The 24468-nt window shown below is 38.0% G+C and overlaps 1 protein-coding gene across 2 annotated transcripts; it reads left to right on the top strand.

Moving 5' to 3' along the window:
* The first annotated feature begins 371 nt into the window (after positions 1–371).
* On the top strand, positions 372–6939 carry LOC104213028 (uncharacterized). Of its 2 annotated transcripts, XM_009762520.2 has the most exons (15): positions 372–451; positions 539–670; positions 1517–1661; positions 2845–2912; positions 3016–3069; positions 3150–3233; positions 3323–3408; positions 3567–3647; positions 4254–4384; positions 4656–4697; positions 5520–5596; positions 5676–5766; positions 5850–5931; positions 6274–6346; positions 6614–6939. In XM_009762520.2, exons 2-15 carry the CDS (start codon positions 576–578, stop codon positions 6780–6782), a joined length of 1278 nt encoding a protein of 425 aa, XP_009760822.1. In that variant the 5' UTR covers positions 372–451; positions 539–575; the 3' UTR covers positions 6783–6939. The 2 variants fall into 2 exon arrangements, with proteins under 2 accessions (XP_009760822.1, XP_009760759.1); XM_009762457.2 differs by having other exon boundaries at positions 383–670.
* The last annotated feature ends 17529 nt before the right edge of the window (positions 6940–24468 follow it).

Consider the following 24468-nt stretch of genomic DNA (forward strand, 5'->3'; position numbering starts at 1 on the left):
TACCCCGAGATAATCAATTGACCAAATCGAGCAAATGAAAATCTAGAAACTAAACCCATCAAACGAAAATCAATTCTTAACAGTCTTCCCTTCCTTTTAATTTATGTAATGGTTCTTGTAAGTTTATATATTAATTTTTTTTTAATAACTTATGATCTTAATCATTATAAAATTTTGTGATAATAAAAGCATACTATTAAGAATAAAGTAAAAATAAAAAATTAAATTATTTTTAAATACAAAAAAGTTAGACTATTTTCAGAAAACGAATAGGAAAACGTGACATGTGAAAAAAAATGTAGTGCATTAAAAACTGAAGATTTAGTTGTGGGACCCTTCTATGACGTGTTAGTTAACTCAGATGCCACGTCACTAAATCGGCGCCATTTGAAAGGTTGAAAGAGTCGCGGTAAGGAAGAGAAATGCCCGGGGAAAGGGTTCGGAGGTTTCGGTATTTGCCTAACCTCCTTTTTCTGTTGTTCAATTCACACCTTCATTCGTATTTCATCACATCGACAGGGTTCCTTCTTTTGTTCAGTTTAGAATAATTAATTAAGTGGGAAAAAGAGTGAGTGATGGGGAACTTGTGGTCGGCCGCCGCAGAACCTCCACCGCCTATGGTGTTAGTTCCGCCGCTCTTCGATTTTCCTCCTCTCTCCGCCCGTACAAGGTCCGGTTTTTTAAACCTCAATGCTCAATTCCCACAATTTACTTTGTTTGATGTCATTTCGTCATTATGAAAGCTTTAATTTAAAATAAGTACTCCATCTGTTGATTATTATTATCATTTTATCGGAAAGTCGAGCTTCTTTTTCTTTTGAGTATTTTTCTTGCACGTGTTCTGTTAAAATAGGAAAATTTTGAAAGTTCTTTTTGGAGAAAAGATTTGTGCAAGAAATTTTGCTTAGATATTTTTTTTTGTGGAGACTTTTGATTATCTTAGGAATGAAAGATGAAACATATATACCTCCAAATCTTACATGTTTTTGAAAATTAATGTTGAAAAAACATCTTGAAGAGTGGTTTTGTGAATTTCAAAAATTATATTGAATATGACCAATTAACAAACCAACAAAACCTCTTGTTACACATAAGATCTTGTTGTTGCATCGAAAGAGATAAATGTTAACTAATCTAGCTAATATTGAACTTGGTAAAATGAAATGGTTGAATAATTGATATATGAGATTATTTAGGAATACACATTGAATGCCATGGGGAAATAGTTTATGTGATCCTTGGATCTCCGATTGGGAAACCGTATCCAAGCTCCGTGGCTAGTTTATGCTCTTTGGACTTTTAAAAAAAATTAAGAAATTAATATCTGACGCGTGAAAATTAAATAATTAGACCTCATAATTCCAGCTTCTTTTCGGTTCTGAGGAGACAAGAGAATTTTATATACTTAAATAGAACAAATCTAGCAATCACAAGCTGGTTACTTGTTATAAATATCTATTCGTAGTATCTTTGCTTTTCATTAAGATGTAGTTATATTGGTCTTTTTGCAATGTAGGATGCTAGAATCATCGTATAACATGTTATTTGGGAAACTGGCATTGAGATGCCTTTTTGAGGATTATTTCGAGGAAGCTAGGCACTTCAGCACCAGGATTATGCTTAAGCCAATTGATGATCCACACGTTGATTTGATTGCAACTGTATCCATCTGCAGGCATATTTAATTTGATTATGTTAGTTGTGTAGTATACTTTATATTCTAGGACTTCTCTGTCCTACTCACTCTCTTAGTTTTTGTAATGTGCCTGCAGGCATAATTCAGGAAAAAAATGGGAAATTTCTTACTCCATAATTGACTATGAAGAGCAGCTTCTACTTAAATAGGTTTCTTCTGGTCAATTCAAAGCTTTGTGATTCTGATTCTCTACAGAGACGACAGATTTATGATTTTTAGTTAGTGGGTGTGGAGACAAGGAGAGGTAGAGGGTGACCTAAGAAATATTGGGGCGAGGTGATAAGGCAAGACATGACGCAACTTCAGATTTCCGAAGATATGGCCCTGGATAGGGAGATGTGGAGGTCGAGCATTAGGGTTGTAGGTTAGAGGGTAGTTGAGCGTTTTTCTTCGTTGTTCTGGCTAGTCTGATAGTGTTTTATATAGGACTGCTAGCGGTTATTGTTCCATCACACTTTCTACCTTTTGTTTATTATTATTATTAATTTCTTTACTTTTATTTTATAGTTTTTCAATTTTTATTATTGCCAATTATTGTCCTTCCCACTTATTTGTTGTCACTTACGGTGCTGATCTTATTTGTATGTTTTCTGCTGTTGTTACAGATCTCTCGTTTTTGAGCCGAGGGTCTCCCGGAAACAGCCTCTTTACCCTCATGGGTAGGGGTAAGGTTTGCGTACACTCTACCATCCCCAGACCCCACTAGTGGGATTATTATTGGGTGGTTGTTGTTGTTGTTGTTGTAGTTAGTGGGTGTGGAGCACCATAACGTTCATTACTCCTTTGTGACAATATTTCTAACTTAGCACAGATATATCGTTCAAAATTGTTTAACTTATATATAATTAAATACGTCGAGCTGCCGCAGTAGGTGGCTGCACCTGTGCCATTATTCTGCATCCTTCACTACTGGTCAAGGCAGTATGGTGTCAAATTCACCTTCTTGAGTTATTTATGCACTGTCATGATCGTACGTCTCAAACTTGATCATCAACAGTAGCGTCTCTTGTGAAAATATAACCTTAGGCCGGTCTAGTGTTTTCAACAGAGTTGGCTATGGATAAATGGTTGGGTATGTTTTCAGCATTTTCCTTGGCTCAATGACGGGCTAGTTTGACAAGAAAAAAGTTTTTCCTTAGCCTTCTCAGGTTGAAGGCCCACTTGACAACAAACCTGAAGAGAAAATTGTAGGAAATGCACAATTTCGTTGGCAAAGGTATTATGACCTTTTTTTGTCAATTCTTTTGTCTCCTTGCTGATTTATTATCTCCATAATGTGATTCTCACATGCGGTTAAATTCTTGGTGATTGTGTCCCAGTGATGTTGAGGATCCACATACCTTTGTCGACCTTTTCGTATCAAATGATGATCCGTAAGGCGCAATCCTTTCCTTTAGAAGTTCATTTCCTTTTTAAGTGAAAACAAACTACCATTGTTTTCTTGTTTTGCTAGGATCCTGCTTATGAGATCATGTGCATTCTACCCTAAATTTGGGTTTGGAGCTTTTGGCATTTTCCCAGTACTTTTAAAAAATAGGTTAGTTAGATTTTGTTATAGACCGGGACTCACGTGTTTGTCTAGACTTGTGAACTTGCATTTCTGACATGATCATTTTGAATGTCCAGAGTATCTTCAAAAGATTATGGAATCATGGGTTTGAGATATGGCTCATCAAATCTCTCAGTTGGAGCTACTCTTATGCCTTTCTCTTGTACGTGACATGCAATGATTAGCTAACTTTTCTTGCCTGAACTTGTGGTTTGCGAAGTTTTCTGGTCCAGACATTTCTTTTAAAGCAGCTGCGAATGGAATTATTTTTTATTTGTTCTTATTTAATTCATAAATGGACTAATTCTCATGTTGGTGCAGTGGGAGATGATGTTCCCAAAAGCGCATGGCTCATAAGCAAGATGGGAAGGTTAACCACAGGGGTGCAGTATGAATCACAGTGTAATTTTCGTGGATACTACTCACTCATTTAGTTTCCTTGGTAAAGAAATATTCATTACATATTCTCCAGTAAACAATGTATATTCCTTGTTAGGAAATTTACTCCTTCCAACAAAAAGAAGAGAAGAAGAAAATAATTGTTCTTGTGCAAAAGATCCATCACAGTTTTGTTTATCCTGCGCTACGTACTACCAGTTTGTCTTATTCTTCCAGAATATGCATCATATATGAGACCTTGGTCTCCCAGAAGAGTAAGATGTGTAATGCATGTCTGTGATCCTTTGGAAGGAATCCATCTGTAGTGAACATGCTTGGCTACTTCACACGGAGGAAGTGCTTTAAGCTTATTACAATGTTTTATAGGGAGAAAGCTTGGGTATCTAGTCAAAATGTTCTTTTACAGTTTATAAATTGTTTCGTAACCCAGCAACGCACGCGTGCAGAGCGAGTGAGAGAGAGAACAGGAGGGAAATAACTTAAAATGTGTCCATATATGGTTTCTGTATGTCTGGCAGATTGAGAGGAAGAACAAGTATCTTATCATGCACTCCGTTATCAAAATTCATATGGGATATTATCTTTATTGGTTCTGTTTACTTTTGATAGTTGGAAACACAAATGGCGCAAAGTATAAGAACTTAGAAAATTGGAGCTGTGCCATTGGCTATGGAGTGGGATCAGGCAGCCCTTTGAGCCCATCCTTCAATTTTGGTCTTGAGCTTGCTAAAAATTCACAGGTTTGATGTATTTTCTTCTACCTGTGGCGAGTTAAGATCTCTTGTGTGCTAATTTCTTTACTACTGCAAAACCCCAGTTCTCATTTGTTGCTATTGACATTTGAGCCTGTAATTCTAAACTGATTTTTGGCTGGAAAAGGAGAATACTTCGTGAAGTTTTATGGGCTAGGTTGTTATACTTGCTGGTTATGCATTTGCTACTGTCTTAGATTGCATGCCTGTAATTTGTACCTGTGGTAAATCTCTAATATTGCCTACTCTTTTACTGCAGTTTATTGCTTCATTCTATCAACATGTGGTGGTTCAAAGAAGGGTATGCTTCTCTTCCTTGAGGAAATCAGAATTTTAAAAATTGCAAATGCCATTCAACATGTTTAGCATCACTGTTTGTATATGCCTTTTGAAGTTGCTCAAGTTCAACTTATTCTGGCAGTAATGTTTGTTAAAATCAGCAGTGTATGATAGTGAAAGTGCAATTTTGCTGAACGATTCACAAGAATTCTGTTGCACTAGCTTCCTTTTATTTTCGATTTAGATATTTGTTGTAATTAATCTGTTATTATGCCCCATTTGGTACATAAAGGCGTTCTCTTGGTCTTGAAAGTTGATAAGTCTTTTTTGTGTTGATTTGTCAAGGAGGAAATGTGCACCAAATGTATCAATGGTATCCATGGATTTGAAGCTGTATAATTGCCGGTGTAATATAACATTTGGTTACTTTTAACTATTCCTCAGTTTTAGTTGAGGCCTCATATATTGAATTATCTGCCACTGCAGAAAGTATGTATAGTTCAATTCTTCAGGATTTGTGTGCAATAGCCAAATCTGGAAAGCAAAAGAAGTACTCAGGAAAACCATAGAGGCCACATCACTAATCAAATCAGAAAGGGTATCGCAGTGAAAAATACAGAGAAGATGAAAGTTCTTTATAATTTAAATAGCTTTTGCTTGAGATGTATTTATGACATCTAATTTGGAAAAATAGAACAATATGTCTTGGGATCAGAATTCCTTGTTTTGATTTAGTGCTCTTGGCATTATTCTTTTTTTGAGAATTGCATTTGTCATTATTCTTATGGAAGCTTTCTGTGTTTCGTTAAAGTAGTGTTAATACAAGTAATTCATGTAATGACAGGTGAAAAATCCACTAGAAGAAGATGAAGTAGTTGGAATTACTAACTATATTGACTTTGGATTTGAGTTGCAGACGAGGTATTCCAAGATAGTATATTAAGCTGTAGGCTGACCAGAGTAGGGTAGGATCTGACTTGGTTGTGAACTTTTGCGGTAGGGTTAATGATGAGAAAGCTCCAAGCAGCATCCAAGATTCCACCTTTCAAGTTGCTGCATCTTGGCAAGCTAATAAAAATTTCTTGCTTAAGGTAAGCACCTTTTAAATCTTTTGCTCATTTGCACGTACTAACTGAAATAAAGGATAATAACTGCAAAGGTTACACCGCCACAGGGGAAGGTCGGGCCTCTAAGCTCATCTTTAGCATTGGCGTTTAAGTCATGGTGGAAACCTTCCTTCACTTTCAATGTTTCAGGTAATAGAGATATGCCAGACATATAACATAATCAAACAGTTCATTTATTTCACTGTTGTAAGTTATTTAGTTTATCGCAGTGTCACAATGTTTGCTAAAGTGATATGGAAAAAAATAGTTTCTGTTGGATTTCTTTGCCAACTGTTGATAAAACAAATGGAGTCTCCCATCCCCCAGGCCTTCTATCTTCATATTAAGAGGCGTAGATCATAAGCGTTGAGCCTCAATGGCTGATGATGGATATTCCCAACTTAAAACCTAACCTGTGCAATTATATGTTTTATGTGCCTAATCTTTCTTTGAAGATTTAGTTTCTGAGAATCAGTTTATATTGGTTGACAGCTACTAGAGATCGTACCAAAGGAGCAACAGCCTTTGGATTTGGCATTCGTGTTGACAATATTAGAGAAGGAAGGTTGGTTATCTTTCAGTTATCGTTTGTGATTAGTATATGATCCCAGTTCTACAGCCAGCAAGCTACCAAAGCTGGCTAAGAATATCCTTTGATGGCAAGGCCGGATAATTTATCCCGTCTACTAGATTTTAATATGTCTTAAGTCTTAACTGTCCTGGACCAAAATCTTGAAATCCTGATTTTTGGCCCAAAAACAATTCATAGGATCTCTGTAGCCCATTACTCGCTTAAAGAGTTTCTTAATGCTTGATATCTTTGAAATTGCAGCTATCAAAGGGCTGATCCAAACTTTGTAATGCTGACCCCAACTAAGGAGCACTTGGCAGAAGGCATACACTGGAAAGTTGGGAAGAGACCATTACTTCAATCTGATGTGAATTCTGGGAATTTCGATGGCATGCCAAGGGAATTGAGACCCTTGGGCAAAATGTTGTAGTGTCATTTCTTTGTTCTAGTTGTCATTTCATAGCTTTTGAGAAGTAGTCTCTGCTGCTACATAGCAGAGGAATTTTGTGCTATTCCTTTGCATTTTAACTGCTTGTTTAGACAGTTTTAACTGGTTAGACATTTTATACATGGAAAAATGTTCTCTACTTTTGTTCTTGCGAATGGTTATGGTGGTTCTGCTTCTTATTTAGGTTGGTGGTTGTTCCAATTCTTTAATGATCTTAATCGTATGACTAGCAATCATATAAAAGGATAGGAGGAATATCTTTGTCAAAGTGGAATAGTTGCATCTACTTAACTATTCGGAGACGGATAAGGGATTTAGTATGATATGATATCATGCAATCTTTGGAGGCCAAATCAATGTCGTTTGTAATATTCTATTCACATTACTAATAGATAAGTTTTCAATGTCATTTGATTGAACTTCAATTTGTATTTCCTTTTTTTATTGTTCGTTGTGGCTAGCAACAATATCTAAGTTAGTAAAATCGATTTGTTATCTCGTTAAATTAAAAAATCTTTGTCCTCCATTGGTGTGGTAATAATCTCGTTACATTTAAATAAATAAATAAATAAATAAAGATCTACAGTCCTCCATTCGGGTATGGGAAATATTATAGTTTTAGAAATGTATTTATGTTTATTTAATAACTAGTTTCTCGATACGAACGCACGTGTAATCCATATCAATAAGTATAATTTTTTTAAAATAATATTAAAATATATGAGACGTGTAACATGAAATTTGAACACAAAAATAATTAGATGTCGTAAGTAACTATATTTTAACAACTATATTTAGTTACGTTGATATGTTGAATGAAATTAATTTTGATGTTACTGGTACAGTAATAGCTCAACTAATACTTCCTTTTAGATGACGTTACTAGTGTATATTTTATTCTGACGTTTTGATTAATCTGTTATGACAAGAACTCTTGGCATTTATGTAATTTCTAATTCACTCTGTGTACGTGAATTTAACATTTTACCCTGTGTGAATTATTAAAAAAAGTTGTCAATAAGAAATAAATTTATAAGTGCCTATAACATTAACAAAAATAGAATCAAATAAAATTTAATATTATTCCTTCAAGATCATATAACGATTGACTAATCTTCCAGATTTAATGATGTTTTCTAAAGCATCAAAATCACTCAATAATACTCCATTATCTACAAAGAATAATATTGAGCAAAATAATGTCCCAAAAGATAAGTACCAATAAGAGATGTATATAAAAAATATTAATATCGCCAAGAAAAACTAAAAAGAAAAATTCTTAGGCGCATTAATCGTGCAATTATGATAAATTATAACTTCCACACATTCTAATACCATCTTCACATAAATTTATAAATAATTGTATATTCAATCTTTTATGTTATTTCAGAATATGTAAAGTTGATTTTAAAATATACGATTAATAAAATTGAAGTATCTACTTCTCAAATCTTCATTTTCAAAATAGTTTTCTTTAATCTAGAAATAAAAACCTCGATAGATATAAATTAATTTCTACACACATATATACCTCTTTGCAACAAATTATATTTCAATACAGATTTGATCACATATTTATGATTTTCTTCTACCAAATGCCCATCATTCTAAAAAAACAAAAAAGCTAGTAAAAACCAAGGAATAAAATAACGAAAAGGTAAAGTTAGGGAGAAAAGATGACGATACAAGCACAAATCTCGAACAAAGAAAAAAGAGTTTGATATAATAAACAATAATTGAAAAATAGCCTTAAACACATAAATCACTTATCTTATTTCAAGTAAAATATAAGTATATACAGACTTTGAACGTTAAGTATGCAAATTAATCATATTACATATGTATTTGACGGCAACATCACGTCTTCCTAAGAGTGAAGGAATAAAAGAGGGTAGTATAATATACATCTTTTGAATACTTATCGGAAGTGACAAAAGGAGAAAAGGAACTTACTTGTTAAAAATGCAATTGTAATACTTTCCTCTATTATTTCTTATGATGGTGTTATATATATAAGCTGATTGTTCATCACAATTCACTGAGCTATCTTTATTTTCTTCTGCATATAAGAGAAATTATTATCAATTTAATTTGGCAACTCATAACTGTTACAAACGAAATAGATCATTCGGTTAGGTAGCTAAGGTAGAAGATGAAAAGACATCATAGACTCTTTATGACTCCATTCACTGTAGCAACAATTTACATTTGGTAACATGATTCCAATTTACTATGTTCACCATCACTTAGTTTTAATAATTTTCAATAGCGAAGGACAAATTGGTCAATTAATTTTTGATGGGTATTAAAGTAATTCAATTTTTAACTTGGAGCCTCGTACTTATAATATAGTATGATATGATATGATGATATGATAACCAATGACTAAAATACGCAAAAGGGAAGAAGAAGAAATGTAACTAGATTAGTTGAATAAAAGTGAAATAAATTAATGAGGTTCCCACAAATTAATTTATATTCGGCAGGATCGCCTTAAATGCATCTCCTGGTCTGCAAGAAGGGTTCTATTTTTTTTGTTATTTACCAGTTTGACATGAGTTTGTAGAAGCAAGAAACTAGGATATTATATACACACAAACCACATCCGATGATCCGATAATGATGTGGGCAATAAGCATAGTCAAACTTTAGACTGTTTTTTTCTTTTTGGCGATACTTTTCGAACCTTTGAATGATAAAGTTGTCACATATGCAAAAAGACAAAGGAATTGAGGTTGAAAAGCCATGGCCAGAGTTCCATCTCTTTTTCTTTTCTTTTTTTTTTTAATAAAAGAAAAGAAAAATACAATAATTAGAAAAAGTACAAATAAGGGGACAATAGTACCGGTATTGTTACCCATATGCCTTGGCTATATAATCACTCCTCTGCGCCTCACATTGCCTTATGATGGCAGCCTCATGTAGAGGATTCATGGTGTAGCTGCCGGCAAAGTCTCACGAGGGCATATAATCTCATAGCCGTGTGGATATTTTTTCAAAGGCATAGGACCAAGGCAACACTAACCGGGCTAAACCTTACCTTACTAATCCTATTGAGACAAAGAAAAGGCCTCACCTACTAACAAGCATGTAAAAAATAAGAACAGGAGAATACCAAATATTCAATGATCATCACAGAGTTTATAACATACTCTGTGATGATATTACAAATGATAATGCTTATATAATGATAAAATAGAATGTAGTAGGAATTAAAATCTTGTCCCTTCTTTTCCAAGCTTGTAAAATCTTCAATTTGTAATTCTTTGTTGTTTTCCTCACCCGTGTTCAAAATGTATTCAAAAATCATCATTTCTTTTTTGAACGGTTGGACCTCGCTGATATAGTTAGGGCAGCCTGCTTTTGTTTGGCAACTCTCATTGAAGGTCGCCTAACATTTAAAAAATCACTAACTCTATCGTCCCAATTTGTTTGGCAACTCTCGTTGGAGTTCCATCTCTTACTTCTTCGCGCACGTTGTTATTCATGACTCAGCATGCATGGTCCAATTTAATTGTATCTTATAAGTCCATCTCTCAACTTTTAATTGTTTAATTAAATCAGCCAACTTTTCCCTCCCCCGCCCCCCTTTTATTTGTTAAGTTTTTTAGAAATAAAACGATGCTCCCTCCCTTGCCATTTGGCTCATGCAGTTTGGATTTTGAGAATCAAACAAATTTTTTTTATCATGATTTGTTCAATCGTTTTAGATATTTTAAGTTATCAATTATTGTGATTTATAGTATACTTTTATAAACTTTTCAAATATATAAATATTATTTCAAAAAATTTAAAGATTTTATGTCCGAATTCACGATCAAAATTAAGAAATTTGACTCTCGAAATCTGAAATGCATCAAACAAGTTGATACGGAGGGAGTATTATTTAATCTTTGTGTAACCATGGTAAGGGTGGCAAACGGTCTTTCTTGTAAATTATATATATATTGTCACGACCCCAGTTCGCCCTCCGTGAACTGTCGTGACGACACCTAGTCTCTACGACTAGGTAAGCCTAACAACTGCGGAAAATAACAATTTGCGGAAGAAATAATTGAAAACCAAAATAACCGAATGAAACAGCATTTAAGATGTCGCTCGGCATATACAATACAACTCTCGTAACTAACCACATTTTCCAAAACCCGAAATCTCATGAAACTACAAGCTTTTGAATGTCTACAAGTTTCTAACTCCAGAATGTCTAACAAAAGTAAGCACAGAAGAGCTAATACTTAAAGAGAGAATAGAAAGGGACTCCTCGGTCCGCGGACGCGATAGATATACCTTGAAGTCTCTGGGAAAGTCGTCTTTCCTCAAGGGTGATAAGACTGAGTCGAAGTACCTGGATCTGCACATGAAAAACATACGCAGAAGGGGCATGAGTACACCACAACGGTACTCAGTAAGTGCCAAGCCTAACCTCGGTCGGGTAGTGACGAGGAAAGTCAGAGCCCTACTGAGATTAAATGAAATATAAGGTAAAACAGTATAAAATGAGACAATATAACTAAATGCAACAGTAAGAAATAACACAAAATAGAAGGAACAACAGTACCTATAATAGAGACAAATAATCACGGAAAAAGAGTACAACTCAACTCAGAGATAACAACCGGGGATCTTCCAGGATACCGTCCTGTAGTCCCAAATATACATATCCAATAGATCTCCCGGGATACCGTCCCGTAGACCAACTCATAGTGCGCGGGGATCTACCAGAATCCCGACCCGTTGTCCCAAATGTAAATACCTAGTACTGGGGGAATCTACCGGGTGCAGTACCGTAGTAACATATAACTGTGCAGGGGAATCTACCGGAATCCCACATTCGTAGTCCCAACTAAACAGACAAAGGGGATCTACCGGAATCACACATCCGTTGTCCCAAATAAACAGACAAGGAGGATCTACCGGAATCCCACATCCGTAGTCACAAATGTAAATACACAACAGCAACATAAAAAATATTCAGCAAATGTCAATTTCATATTAAGGCAAACAGGTAATTCTAGCTTAGCATGCTGCACAGAATTCAGGTAAAATAATTTGAGCAAATAAAGCAATTAAATCACTTAGACACATTTTCCTAAGTTAACAACAGGCTAAAATTACAAGTAATAATAACAAGAGGAGAAACACAATTCTAATTACTTTGTGAAAATCGGATTTTCAACAATTAGCACAAGTACGCACTCATCACCTCACGTACAAGGCATTTCAAATATCAACAATATCAAACCCTAAGGGGAAGTCCCTCACACAAGGTTAGGCAAGCCACTTACCTCGAACCGGCTCAAAATCAACCTGAAACCACGTTCTTGCCACGAGTACTAGACTCCAAATGACTCAAATCTATTCAATTCAATTGCATAATGTAAATAACACTTCAAGTAACTGATTCCAAAAATAAAATCTAAGCTAATACGCGAAATTAGGAAAAATGACCAAAACGCCCCTCGGGCCCACATCATGGAATCGGGTAAAATTCACAAAACTATAAAGCCCAATCACTCCCGAGTCTAACCATATCAAATTCATCCAAATACGACGTCAAATGGCCCTCCAAATCATCAAAATCCACTCTCTAATTTTCTTCCATTTTCCCCCAATATTACCTCAAATTCTCAAATTAAATGATAAGAATCAATACTAGATTATGGACTTTAACCCAAGACAAGTGAAGAATACTTACCCCAATTATTCCTTTGAAATTCCTCTCCAAATTGACCTCTTCCCGAGCTCTCCAATGAGTTTATGAAAAAAATGGACTAAACCCTCGTTTTTGAACTTAAAGTTTCTGCCCAAACATTTCCTTCTTCGCGAACGCGGCCACTACGTCGCGTTCGTGAAGCACAAACTCACCGACCAATTCAACTCCTCTTTCACGAACGCGAACACCTCCTTGCGAACGCGATGCTCAAAATCTCCAAGCCTTCGCGAACGCGACTCAACCTACATAAACGGGAAGCACGAAGCTCCTGGGATCCGAGCTTCCCCAAATACTCTATGCGAACGCGAGACCTGACTCGTGTTCGCGATGCATACTAAGCCATACCCTCCACGAACGCGGGACCAATATCGCGAACGCGAAGGGTAATTTCTCCTGCCTCACGCCACATCCCTTCGCGAATGCAAGTGTCCTCTCGCGAACGCGAAGGCCAATTCTCTGCAACACAGAACTGAAGAAATCTGCAACTTTCAAAATAAGAATTTGATCCGTTTAACCACTCGAAACTCACCCGAGTCCCTCGAGACCTCAACCAAACATGCCAACATATCCCATAACATCATTCAAACTTGTTTCAACCTTCGAAACACTCAAAACAACATCAAAACACCAAATTAACATCGGATTCAAGCCTATGAACTCCGAAAACTCTCAAATTACGCTTTCGATCAAAAGGTTTATCAAACCACGTCCGAATGACCTGAAATTTTGCAAGCACATCACATTCAACACTACAAGGATACTCCAACTTCCGGAATTTCATTCCGACCCCGATATCAAAATCTCATTATCGAACCGAAAATTTCAAAAATTCAACTTTTTGGCATTTCAAGCCTAAATTAGCTACAGACCTCCAAAACACGATCCGAACACGCCCCTAACCCCGAAATCACCCAATAAAGCTAACAAAACCAACAAAATTCTATTCAGAGGCCGTCTTCATATTGCTCCGACTACGGTCCAATTTCTAAAACTTAAACTCTCATTTAGGGACTAAGTGCCCCAAAACTCTCCGAAACTCAAAACCAAGCATCCCGGTAAATCAATATAGCAGAAACAAACACGGGAAAAGTAGTTAATAGGGGATCGGGGCATTAATTCTTAAAACGACCATCCGTGTCGTTACATCCTCCCACACTTAAACATTCGTTCGTCCTCGAACGAGCATAGAGACATACCTGAAGTAGTGAAAAGATGAGGATAACAACTGCACATATCTTGCTCGGCCTCCCAGGTCGCCTCCTTGAACGGTTGAACCCGCCAGTGAACCTTCATTGATGCAATATTCTTTGATCTCAGCTTTCGAACCTACATGTCCAATATTGCCACTGGCTCCTCAACATAAGATAGATCCTTCTCCAACTGAACTGAACTGAAATCCAATATGTGCGACGGATCCCCGTGATACCTCTGGAGTATCGAAACATGAAATACCGGATGAACTCCTACCAAGCTAGGAGGTAAGGCAAGATCATAAGCAACCTCCCCAACACGTCTCAATATCTCAAAAGGACCGATAAACCTCGGACTCAACTTTCCTTTCTTCCCAAATCTCATAACACCCTTCATAGGTGAAACTCGAAGCAGAACCCGTTCTCCAACCATATAGAAAACATCACGAACCTTTCGGTCCGCATAACTTTTCTATATGGACTGGGCTGTACGGAGTCTATCCTGAATCACCTTAACCTTCTCCAAAGCATCATGAACCAAGTCTATGACCAATAATCTGGCCTCACCCGGCTTAAACTAACCCACCGGGGATCTACACCGCCTACCATATAAAGCCTCATACGGTGCCATTTGAATGCTGGACTGATAGCTGTTGTTATAAGCAAACTCCGCTAGTGGCAAGAACTAATCCCAAGACCCTCCAAACTTAATCACACACGCACAGAGAATATCCTCAAGAATCCGAATAGTGTGCTTGAACTGTCCGTCCGTTTGAGGGTGAAATGATGTAGTCAACTCCACCCGAGTACCCAACTCATGCTGAACGGCCCTCCAGAACCGTGATGTGAACTGAGTACCCCTATCTAAAATGATGGAAACTGGAATACCATGTAGACGAACAATCTCCAAGATATAAATCTCCGCCAGATGCTCCGAAGAATAGGTAGTACACATAGGAATAAAATGCGTGACTTGGTCAGCCAATCCACAATCACCCAAATGGCATCGAACTTCCTCAAAGACCGTGGGAAACCAACTACAAAGTCCATGGTGATCCGCTCCCACTTCCACTCCGGAATCTCTATCTGCTGAAGCAACCCACCCGATCTCTGGTGCTCATACTTCACTTGCTGATTGTTGAGGCACCGAGCTACAAACCCAACTATATCTTTCTTCTTTCGCCTCCATCAATAGTGCTTCCTCAAATCCTGGTACATCTTTGCGGCACCCGGATGAATGGAATACCGCGAACTGTGGGCCTCCTCTAAAATCAACTCCCCGAAGCCCATCAACATTGGGTACACAAATTCGACCTTGCATCCTCAATACCCCATCATCACCAATAGTCATATCTCTGGCATCACCGTGCTGAACCTTATCCTTGAGGACAAGCAAATGAGGGTCATCAAACTGATGCTCCCTAATAAGATCAAATAAGGAAGACCGAGAAACCATACAAGCTAGAACCCGACTGGGCTCCGAAAGATCCAATCTCACAAACTGGCTGGCTAAAGCCTGAACATCCATTGCCATGGGCCTCTCTACTATTGATAAATAAGCCAAACTCCCCAAACTCTCTACCCGCCGACTCAAAGCATTAGCCACCATATTAGCCTTGCTCGGGTGATACAAAATAGTGATATCATAGTCCTTCAGCAACTCTAACCACCTCCTCTGGCATAAATATAGATCCTTTTGCTCGAACAGGTGCTACAAGCTTCGATGATCAGTATAAATCTCATAAGGAACACCGTACAAATAATGTTGCCAGATCTTCAGGGCGTGAACAATGACAGCTAACTTGAGATCATAGACAGGATAATTATTCTCATGCACCTTCAACTGTCTGGACGTGTAGGCAATCACCCTACCATCCTGCATCAAAACCACTCCAAGGCCAATCCTCGAGGCATCACAATAGACAGTATAAGACCCCAAACCTATAGGCAATATCAAAACTAGGGTTGTAGTCAAAGCTATCTTGAGCTTCTAAAAGCTCGCCTCACACTCTTCCGTCTACTGGAACGGAGCACCCTTCTAGGTTTACCTGATCATAGGGACTGCAATCGATGAAAACCCCCTCAACAAAATGATGGTAGTAAACCGCCAAGCCAAGAAAACTGCAGATCTCTATAGCTGAAGATGGTCTGGGCCAACTCTACATTGCCTCTACTTTCTTCGGATCCACCTGAATACCCCAACTCGATACCACGTGGCCTAAGAATGCCACAGAATCTAACCAAAACTCACATTTCGAGAATCTAGCATATAACTTCTTTTCCCTCAAAGTCTGGAGCACTGTCCTCAGGTGCTGCTCATGATCTTCCCGACTACGGGAATACACCAGAATATTATCAATAAAGACAATGACGAACGAGTCAAGATACAGATGGAACACACTATGCATCAAATGCATGAAGGTTGTTGGGGCATTGGTCAGCTTAAATGACATAACAAGAAACTCATAATGACCATACCGAGTCCTAAAAATAGTCTTCGGGATATCTGGCTCCCGAATCTTCAACTGATGGTAACCTAAGCACAAGTCAATCTTAGAAAACACACATGCGCCCTGAAGCTGATCAAATAGATCATCAATACAAGGCAAGAGATAACAGTTCTTCACTGTAACTTTGTTCAACTGGCAATAATCAATACACATATGCATAGAACAATCCTTTTTCTTCACAAACAAGACAGGAGCACCCCAAGGTGATACACTAGGCGGATTAAAACCCTTATCAAGCAATTCCTGTAACTGATCCTTCAACTCCTTCAACTCAGGAGGGGCCATACGATACAGAGGGATAGAAATGGGCTGAGTGTCCGGCAACAGATCAATGCCAAAATCAATATCTCTATCGGGTGACATGCTCGGAAGATTAGCTGGAAACACATCAGGAAAATCCCATACTATTGGGACTGAATCAACTGTAGGGGTATCAATACTGACATTTCTCACATAAGCTAGATACGTGTCATACCCCTTCTCAACCATTCGCTGAGCCTTAAGGAAAGAAATAAACTCTACTGGGAGTGTGATCTAAATCACCCTTCCACTCAACACGCGGTATACCTGGCATAGCCAACGTCACGGTTTTGGCATGACAATCAAGAATAGCATAATGGGGTGACAACAAGTCCATGCCCAAGATAATATCAAAATCTACCATGCTGAGCAACAATAAATCGAGTCTGGTCTCAAAACCACTAAGAGCAACCAAACACGACCGATAAACGCGATCCACAACAAGAGAATCTCCCACAGGAGTAGAAACATAAAAAAGGGAACTCAAGGAATCCCGAGGTATACCCAAATGTGGAGAAAAATAAGAAGACACATAAGAGTAAGTGGAGCCTAGATCGAATAGAACCGATGCATCTTTGTGATAAACCAGTACAATACTTGTGATGACAGAATCGGAGGCAACAGCCTTGGTATGGGCAGGAAAGGCATAGTATCTGGCTTGGCCTCCCCCTTAGGGTGACCTTTACCTCCCCGACCTCTACCTCTAGCTAGTTGAGTAGGTGGGGTAGCAACTGGTGCTGTAACCATAGCCTGAGAACTCTACGGGGCACGCTGTGGCTGAGAAGTCTGTGGAGGTGAACCCCTCCTAAGCCTGGGGCAATACCTCACCACATGGCGTATGTCACCATACTCAAAACAACCTCGCGACTGACGTGGAAGTGGAAACTGTGCGGTAAGGGTACTTTGAGACCCCTGAACACCTGAAACACTATGTGAAGTCTGAGATGCAAACCGAGCCGGCTGACCCACAAAACCTCTACCATGCCGTACTCTTCCTCCAAAGTAAGGACTAGTGGGTCTCTCCAGTCTACGAGGTCTCCTAGCTTCCCTATACTCTCTCTCCTGACCTCGTCTATCCTCTCTCTTCTAGACCCACCTGCCCTCTACTCGGTGAGAGGTCCTCACCACCCACTGAACTAGGACCACAAGCTGTGTCGCCATGACACCTAGAACCTAACAAATGAGAAATTGTTGCTCTGAAGTGGGGGCGGCGCCTCCCCTAGTCTGTGAAGTAGTTGGTACAGCCTGAATCAACCCCGCTTGAACTAATGTACCAATCATGCTCAGGAATTGTGCTAATGTCTCTTGAAGTGCTAGAGGAGTAGTAGTAGGTGTATTAGGTGCCTAGGCTCCGGCTGGAGCTGCTGGTGGCTCCTCGGTGGTAGCTCGTGCGGGTGCCTGGTCATCTCCGGTAGTACGTGGCCTCACAATCTGAGAGAGAATAGAAGACAGAGGTTTAGAATAGGTGATGACAAGAATCTTGAACGGCATGGAAGACAAATGAAGTGGAATTTTCCTAACAGTTACATAGCCTCTCCTAGATAAGTACAGATGTCTCTGTACCGATCCGCAAGACTCTAATAAACCGGCTTGTGATTCAAGACTCCTATGAACCTAGAGCTCTAATACCAACTTGTCATGACCCCAGTTCACCCTCCGTGAATTGTCATGACGGCACCTAGTCTCTACGACTAGGTAAGCCTAAAAAATGCGGGAAATAGCAATTTGCAGAAGAAATAATTGAAAACCAAAATAATCGAATGAAACAGTATTTAAGATGTCACTCGACATATACAATACAACTCTTAAAACTAACAACATTTCCCAAAACCTGGAATCTCATGAAACCATAAGACTTTGAATGTCTACAAGTTTCTAACTCCAGAATGTCTAACAAAAGTAAGTACATAAGGGCTAATACTTAAAAAGAGAATAGAAAGGGACTCCTCGGTCTGCGGATGCGGAAGATATACCTCGAAGTCTCTGGGAAAGTCACCTTGCCTCAAGGGTGATAATACTGAGTCGAAGTACCTGGATCTGCACATGAAAAACATGCATAGAAGGGGCATGAGTACACCACAACGGTACTCAGTAAGTGCCAAGCCTAACCTCGATCGGGTAGTGACGAAGAAGTCAGAGCCCTACTGAGATTAAATGAAATATAAGGTAAAATAGTATAAAATGAGACAATATAACTAAATGCAACAGTAAGAAATAACAAAGAATAGGAGGAACAACAATACTTATAATAGAGACAAATAATCACGGAAAAAGAGTACAACTCAACTCAGAGATAACAACCGGGGATCTTCCAGGATACCGTCCTGTAGTCCCAAATATACATATCCAATAGATCTCCCGGGATACCGTCCCATAGTCCAACTCATAGTGTGTGGGGATCTACCAGAATGCCGATCCGTAGCCCAAATGTAAATATCTAGTACTAGGGGAATCTACCGGGTGCAGTCCCGTAGTTCCATATAACTGTGCAGGGGGATCTACCGGAATCCCACATCCGTAGTCCCAAATAAACAGACAAGGGGGATCTACCGGAATCCCACATCCGTAGTCCCAAATAAACAGACAAGGGAGATCTACCGAAATCCCACATGTGTAGTCCCAAATGTAAATACACAGCAACAACATGAAAAATATTTAGCAAATGTCAATTTCATATTAAGGCAAACATGTAATTCTAGTTTAGCATGTTGCACAAAATTCAAGTAAAGTAGTTTGAGCAAGTAAAGCAATTAAATCACTTAGACATGCTTCCCTAAGCTAACAACAGGCTAAAATTACAAGTAGTAATAACAAGAGGAGAAACACAATTCTAATTACTTAGTGAAAACTAGATTTTCAACAATTAGCACAAGTACGCACTCGTCACCTTACGTACAAGTCATTTCAAATATCAACAATATCAAACCCTAAGGGGAATTCCCCCACACTAGGTTAGGAAAGCCACTTACCTCGAACCGGCTCAAAATCAACCTGAAACCATGTTCTTGCCACGAGTACTCGACTCCAAATGGCCCAAATCTATTCAGATCAAATGCATACTGTAAATAACACTTCAAGTAACTGATTCCACAAATAAAAATCTAAGCTAATACGCAAAATTAGGAAAAATAACCAAAACGCCCTCGGGCCCACATCTCAGAATTGGGTAAAATTCACAAAACTATAAAGACCAATCACTCCCGAGTCTACCCATATTAAATTCATCCAAATCCGACGTCAAATGACCCTCCAAATCATCAAAATCCACTCTTCAATTTTCTTCCATTTTTCCCCACTTTTACCCCAAATTCTCAAATTAAATGATAAAAATCAAGACTAGATTATGGAATTTAACCTAAGACAAGTGAAGAATACTTACCTCAATTACTCCTTTGAAATTTCTCTCCAAATTCACCTATTCCCGAGCTCTCCAATGAGTTTATGAAAAAATGGACTAAACCCTCGCTTTTGAACTTAAAAGTTTCTGCCCAGACATTTCCTTCTTTGCGAATGCGGCCACTACGTCGCGTTTGCGAAGCACAAAATCACCAGCCAATTCAACTCCTCTTTCGCAAATGCAAACACCTCCATGCGAACGTGATGCTCAAACTCTCCAAGCCTTCATGAACGTGACTCTACTTACGCAAACGTGAAGCACGAAGCTCCTGGGATCCCAGCTGCCCCAAATACTCTACGCGAACGCGAGACCTGACTCGCGTTCGCGATGCACACTAAGCCATACCCTTCGCGAATGCGGGACCAACATCGTGAATGCGAAGGGAAATTTCTCCTGCCTCACGCCACATCCCTTCGCGAACGTGAGTGTCCTCTCGTGAACGCGAAGGCCAAATCTCTGCAACACAGAACTGAAGATATCTGCAACTTTCAAAACAAGAATTTAGTATGTTTAACCACCCAAAACTCACCCGAGGCCCTCGGGACCTCAATCAAACATGCCAACATATCCCATAACATCATTCAAACTTGTTCCAACCTTCGAAACACTCAAAACAACATCAAAACACCAAATTAACATCGTATTCAAGCCTAAGAACTCCGAAAACTCAAAAATTATGCTTTCGATCAAAAAGTCTATCAAACCTCGTCCGAATGACCCGAAATTTTGCAAACACGTCACATTCAACACTACGGAGCTACTCCAACTTCCAGAATTACATTTCGACCCCGATATCAAAATCTCACTATCGAACCGGATATTTCAAAAATTCAACTTTTGGGCATTTCAAGCCTAAATTAGCTACGGGCCTCCAAAACACGATCCGAACAAGCCCTAAGCCCGAAATCACCCAATAGAGCTAACGGAACCAACAAAATTCCATTTTGATGCCGTTTTTACACTGCTTCGACTACAGTCCAATTTCTAAAACTTAAACTCTCATTTAGGGACTAAGTACCCCCAAAACTCTCCGAAACTCAAAACCAAGCATCCCGGCAAATCAAAATAGCAGAAAGAAACACGGGAAAACAGTTAATAGGGGATCATGGTGTTAATTCTTAAAACAACCGGCCGAGTCGTTACATATATATATATATATTTGTTAAGTTTTTTAGAAATAAAACGATGCTCCCTCCCTTGCCATTTGGTTCGTGTAGTTCGGATTTCGATAATCAAACGAATTTTTCTTTGATCATGATTTGTTTAATCGTTTTAGATATTTTAAGTTATTAATTATTGTGACTTATAGTACTTTTATAAATTTTTATAATATATAAATATTATTTCAAAAAATTTAATGATTTTATGTCCGAATTTACGATCAAAATTCAGAAATTTGACTCTCGAAATCTGAATTGCATCAAACAAGTTGAGACGGAGGGATTATTATTTAATCTTGGTGTAACCGTGGTAAGGGTGGCAAACGGTCCGGACCTGGGCCTAAACAGGACTCGTGGGCTGGTTCTGTGTGGGCCCGGGCTTCATGGGCTTTTTGATGTAGCCGGACCTGGACCATGAACTAATGGTCCCGAACTAAGTGGACCGGACCCGGCCCTAAACGGGCCTAAGTGGGTCTGGCCTATTTTTTTTAAATTTTTTTATCTAAGGCAATTTCTTGTAAATTATATAGCTTATATATATATATATATGTGTGGGGGGGGAGGGCTAAGTGGGCCTGGCTTCTTTTTTTTTAATTTTTTTTTATATAAGACAATTTCTTATAAATTATATTATATAGTTGTGACTTAAAAAAATTTAATTCAAATTTAAAAGACAAAATATTGTAAAAAGATATTCAAATGAATGCGTTATAATTTTTATTATTATGACATTAACAAAATATGGTCCAATCTTTCTTAGTCTTCCCCCCCCCCCCTCCCCCCCCCCAAATGGAATGAGCACAACCAAGGTGCTAATACCACCATTGAGAAGAAAATGAAACTAATCAAGATGTGCCAAAATATAAGTTAGATATTAGTTTTACATGGTGTCTCTTACAACTTTCATAAATCCATTAAGGTTCGGAGGAATTTCCATTGGTGGTGGCGGAAAAGAAGCTTGTTCATCACCGATTCCGAGCGAAGATGCATCCTTCCCAAGTTCAGCTAGCATTTCTTCATAAGCTTCGTCTACCTCTGGTTGTGATTCAACAAGTCCAAATTTTTTTAGTTCCGAACGGATCCAGTCTCTGAAAAGTACTGATTTTTCCAAGCTCTCCCTCATAGACGCTCTATAATCACCAAGTTGAAGTCTTGCTTGACTGAAAGCGCTCTCCGATGCCACTGTTGAAGCTTGAATAGTTAAAATGTCTCGGGCCATCCTTGAAAGGATCGGAAAGTATTTTTCTTTGTCCTTCCACCATTCCAAAAGATTAAATGAGCCGTCAGGATTCACTTCCTCAAGTCCCTGTGATAAATAAACTTCAAGCTCATTTAGTTGTGAACAATCACTAGTCGGACAACCTTGAGAACCCCTGAACTCGGTCCAAGCAGTAAGTGCTCTTACTCATGCAGTTCTTTTAGATGATTAAGAACTAGAAGAAGAAAGAGTTGGAACATTTGGTCTAGCATTATCTATTGAAATTTGATAAGCACTATTTTATAGTTTGAGCATTTCTTTGCGTCCAAAAGTGTAGACAACTCCTCATCTTCAAGTGCTAAACCATTACAAATAGATGTATGTCAATATTGAGGACCTCCTAATTTCATAGTAGGATTTAACAAGGCAGCAACACCATAAATAGGGGAAATAAGAAAAAAAAATATTTTTTAAATTTCTTTCTCATAGAATCAATAGCTTCTTCATAAATTTCTCCATTCTCTGAAAAATAAGCAAACAAATTTACAAGTTCTGCAAGATAAACTAAATAATTTGAAATACTAGGATAATATTGTCCAGAAAACTCATTTGTAGCAACATGAAATATTTCTAAAAAATCTACAAGCATTTTAATATTAGCCCAATCCGCATTTGTAAGGTGCTCATCATCATCACTTACATGAGCATTCAACGTTGAGTTTATCGGGTTTCTATATTCATATGCAACAACTAAACTTTCATACATGTAATTCCATCTAGTTGGACAAGGTTTAGGAACCTTTCTTTCTCTTAGGCCAAATTCATCACATCTTTTAAAATATTCTCTAAGTCTACTTCTACGGTTTGAATAAAAAAGCCAGTGAAGAGCCATTTTAACCTTTTCAATTTCAACATTTAATATTCTCATACAATCATCTACAATTAAATGGTAAATATGACGCATACATCTAACATGAAAAATGTTACTAAATGCAGGATTTAGTGTAGTGGTAAGCAAGACTACACCATTAGTGTTACTAGTAGCATTATCCATTGAAATTGATATTATTTTATCAATAATGCAAAAATATTTACAAATATCCGTAACCGTGCTAGAAATAAACTGCCATGTGTGATGTGAATTAATTATTCTATAAGCAATAATGTGCTTTGCCACTATCCAGTCCTCATCAATCCAATGACTTGTAACAGTAAGATAATCGCAGTCATTCCACTTCTACCAATATCAGTAGTAATAGCAACACGATAATTAATATGAATAAATAAATAGCGCCAATATTGTTCATATTCATGTTTATATTTATAAATATTGCTCTTTATGGTTGTGCGAGGCCATCCTTTATAAGTAGGATTAAAATTTCTTCTAATATAATGCACAAAGTGAGGGTTAGAAGGAAAACTATAAGGTAAGGACATAACAATAACCATTTTTGCTAATTCTTCCCTATCTTTTCTTGGGTCATAATATAAAATACCACCGATAATAGTATTAATTCCTAGTTGAAATTTCTTTGACCTGGTACTAGGGTCAGGCTGACTAGGTAGACTTGCTCCCCCTCCTCACCCCGGCCGCAACTTTTATTTGATTATATTTAACTTTATCTTGAGGGTGTATCATTATGTGTCTCCTCAAACTTCCCGTCTCCCCCTTCCCCGATCAACATATTTAAAAGCTAACTCTTTGCCACAAGTTTTACACTTAGCTTTATTTTTTCTCTTATTTGAATAAAAAATGGCCAAACAAGAGATGTTTCGGCCCGTTTAGAAGGTTGTCTAGAAAAAGTAGGGGTAGTAACATGGGGGTCAATCGGGGCATCATTTGGATTAGTTGGGTTAACTTCAGCAACAGGACTAGTGGGCGTATCATCATCGGTTGCGTTTCATCTAAATCTATTTCCTGCTCATATTCTTCATCAATAGTTGAATTACCATAAAGAGAATTCATATATTCATTATCTAAGTGTTCACCACCTCCAACATTATGCACATATTGACTCTCAGTAAATTGTAATAAAGTATTATCACTATCAAGAATAGGAGCAGGTGGAGGGCGGGTATGGGGTTTGGGTAGGGGAGCCCGGGAAATTAGAGGAGGAATAGATTGGCCACAAGATTTACCACTCTTGGATTTTTCCTTATTTTTACTAAACATTTTTTAAGGAATAGGCCATCTTAATTA

Source organism: Nicotiana sylvestris, chromosome 2 (assembly GCF_000393655.2).
Source record: "Nicotiana sylvestris chromosome 2, ASM39365v2, whole genome shotgun sequence".
Lineage (NCBI taxonomy): Eukaryota > Viridiplantae > Streptophyta > Magnoliopsida > Solanales > Solanaceae > Nicotiana > Nicotiana sylvestris.

What these genes read in the sequence shown, in the direction of transcription:
- LOC104213028 (XM_009762520.2), top strand. Translation starts at nt 576, where the DNA reads ATGGGGAACTTGTGGTCGGCCGCCGCAGAACCTCCACCGCCTATGGTG. An exon ending in ACGTTGATTTGATTGCAACT is followed by an intron (nt 1,662 to 2,844) that starts GTATCCATCTGC and finishes TAGCCTTCTCAG; the next exon opens with GTTGAAGGCCCACTTGACAA. An exon ending in GCACAATTTCGTTGGCAAAG is followed by an intron (nt 2,913 to 3,015) that starts GTATTATGACCT and finishes ATTGTGTCCCAG; the next exon opens with TGATGTTGAGGATCCACATA.